Source organism: Aegilops tauschii, chromosome 1 (assembly GCF_002575655.3).
Source record: "Aegilops tauschii subsp. strangulata cultivar AL8/78 chromosome 1, Aet v6.0, whole genome shotgun sequence".
Classification (NCBI taxonomy): Eukaryota; Viridiplantae; Streptophyta; class Magnoliopsida; order Poales; family Poaceae; genus Aegilops; species Aegilops tauschii.
The window spans coordinates 457,247,322-457,249,924 of NC_053035.3; the positions used below are offsets into that span (position 1 = coordinate 457,247,322).

The following is a 2,603-nucleotide window of genomic DNA, read 5'->3' on the forward strand; positions in this document are numbered from 1 at the left end:
TGCACCTGCGTACAACGTGTTTGAAGAAATGCCACCCAGAGAAGGGAGAAGAAGGTTTCAGAGATAACGGTGCTGATGGGTGGGCCCTCCGTCCAAACTAACGGTCAATTAACGAGGTTGACAATTATGTGCCACAGCAGCGCTTTCAGCGGGCTCGACATGTCAGAAATTCGTTTAATCCATCCCAAATCACTCATGAGTGTATATTGGAAAATTTAGTAAGGAAACGGTAAATTTTTTAGGCGCCCAAGAAATGTGATAGCAAATCCAGAATTGAATTTAGAATGTGGTATTTATTTATTTTCGCAATTCACTCAGAGAAAAGAGGAAGCGAACACATCACTTACAATAGCAGGTAGATACCACAACTTATTTAGACGACCAGCAGTAGCAGCAGCCATGATACACGTGTGCATCGATGGATAAGCTAGGTCGAAACCAGTACATACTAGTATGACAGATTTATTTAGGCAGCGCGTATATTTGGTAGGCGACGTATCCTATTGCACCCCTCAACCTCAGTCGCACGCATTCCTGCACTTAGTGAGGGTCACCAGCGAGGCCGAGGTCCAAGTTCAATACAAGCGTGGTCTAAGACGTGAGCCACGCCGCAGGCAGTGAGCACGGCATTGACGTGGTTGCCGATATTGAAGCGGATACGAAGATCAGCCCGACTGAAGGCGACGCTCAGACAGTCGGCAGCGTTCGGCATCCCACGTATCTGCCGGCAGCATCGGTCTTTGTTGGCCAGGCCCATCCTTCCCAGCTGGAGGTCGACGCACACGTCGAGCTTGACTACGTCGTCCAACGAGCAATGGTCGCCTCCACAGGCGGATGGTGCTGGTGCCGTTGCCGGTGGAGGCGGCAGGTCCTGGCCACTTGCTCGGACAGAAGCCACGGCCAGGAGGATGGTGGCGAGGAGAAGGATGCGGGAGGACACCATGGTTTCCGGGTTGGTGGTGGCTATTGTCCGAGATGCTGCTTGAGTGGATGAGTCGATCTTGGTGCCTATGCATACTGGGAATGTATCAATTTATAGGACGCACACAAGAAGTTGTTTTGAGGAGACGATTAGTGCTCACGTGCGTATAGATTACTAGTGTCATGACTCGCATCAACGAGAGACTATATTTCACGCAACTTACGAAACGTGGGCGCTATCTAAATTTCTTAAGGTCTTAATTAGTAGTACAATGTACAACAGTGCAATCAAGAAATAACACGTTGGCACTGAATGTACAATGCAAGTACATGCGTAGAATTTCCACATTCTAACTCATTTTCTACTCCCTCCGTTCCTAAATATTTGTCTTTTTAGATATTTCAACAAATGACTACATACGGAGCAAAATAAATGAATCTACACTCTAAAATATGTCTACATACATCCGTATGTGATAGTCTGTTTGAAATGTCTAGAAAAACAAATATTTAGGAATGGAGGGAGTATTATAGAGCACACACATATATTTTCTTTTTCAGGCGGCCTTTTAATATACACAAAAAGGTATGAATAGGTAAGCGAACATACCTAAACCCTTAAAATGGAAGTAAGACGGACTACCCGCTAGCCAACACCAGCACTCATCTGTGAGCCTACACAGACCAGATCACGTATCCTCATAAGGCATTAAGGTCAGCTTCAAGTAAGTTAGACGGCCACATAGCATCGATGATTCCTTTAGTTTCACATATGTTGAAACGAAAAAGGCTTCCGCCCCGCTTTATAAATAAAGCCACAACCGTTACAGATGAAGCATACAAACGCACACCAACCCTGCTGGGGATACCGGCTATACAATAGAAGCACAAATAGCTAAGAACCGGAACCCAAAAGCAGGGACTAAGGCCGCGTTCGGGAATTCACCAGCTCCTAGAATCTGCGGAGCGGCGATTTGTTCGCTCCCGGATTTTGTACTAGAACTCCCTCCGCTCCTGGAGCGGAGCCTGGAGTGGAGTATTCCCGAACGGGGCTTAAAGCTAAGCCAAGCTAAGCACTACACTAAGGAAGCTAGCTAATTCCTGGGAATAAGCCCAAGTCTTCAGGGAGCGCCTCGACACACCTCACCATGCAGGCCACCACTCCTAGGGACACTTCAAGCGACGGGCCAGGAGAAGTAAGAAACCATCAGTTTGATGGAGGAAGAGCCAATAAACGACGCCTCCAAGGAGGAGAGCGGCGTCTGCGGACGTCTTCTGCGTCGGCTTGACAAGGTCAAGCCCGGCATTTGCCGGCACCCCACCAACCAACCCGAGAGAGCATCACTGACAACCGACAACTACGCCCGATACAACTTCACTAAAGAATACCTCCAGCAGCTTACCCGCATGACACTGATACCAGCAACCCCTGGTTCTAGCATGACCTCGCACACCGAACAGTCTGGCGTCTAAAAGAGGCCAAGGTCACAACAAGGTACATCGCCGGTGCCAAAATGCCCCTGGAGGAAACTAGGTGTCAAGACATCAAATGAACACCACCGAGGAAGACGCCGTGGACAGGAGGATGCTACAACAGATCGGATTGCCTAGGGCGGATGGCCCGTAAGCAACGCCTCCAAGGAGGAAAACAACGTGTGTAGATGCCGTCGCCGCCAGTCACA

The 2,603-nt window shown here is 48.8% G+C and overlaps 1 protein-coding gene across 1 annotated transcript; it reads right to left on the reverse strand.

Annotated features, from left to right (window-relative positions):
- Positions 1–550: 550 nt before the first annotated feature.
- Positions 551–943, reverse strand: LOC141039026 (cortical cell-delineating protein-like). Its single transcript, XM_073506425.1, has one exon. The coding sequence runs from the start codon at positions 941–943 to the stop codon at positions 551–553; it is 393 nt and encodes a 130-aa protein (XP_073362526.1).
- Between the last annotated feature and the right edge of the window lie 1,660 nt (positions 944–2,603).

Bases quoted from the DNA above. Each gene is read 5' to 3' on its own strand.
- LOC141039026 (XM_073506425.1), bottom strand. From the start codon at position 943: ATGGTGTCCTCCCGCATCCTTCTCCTCGCCACCATCCTCCTGGCCGTG.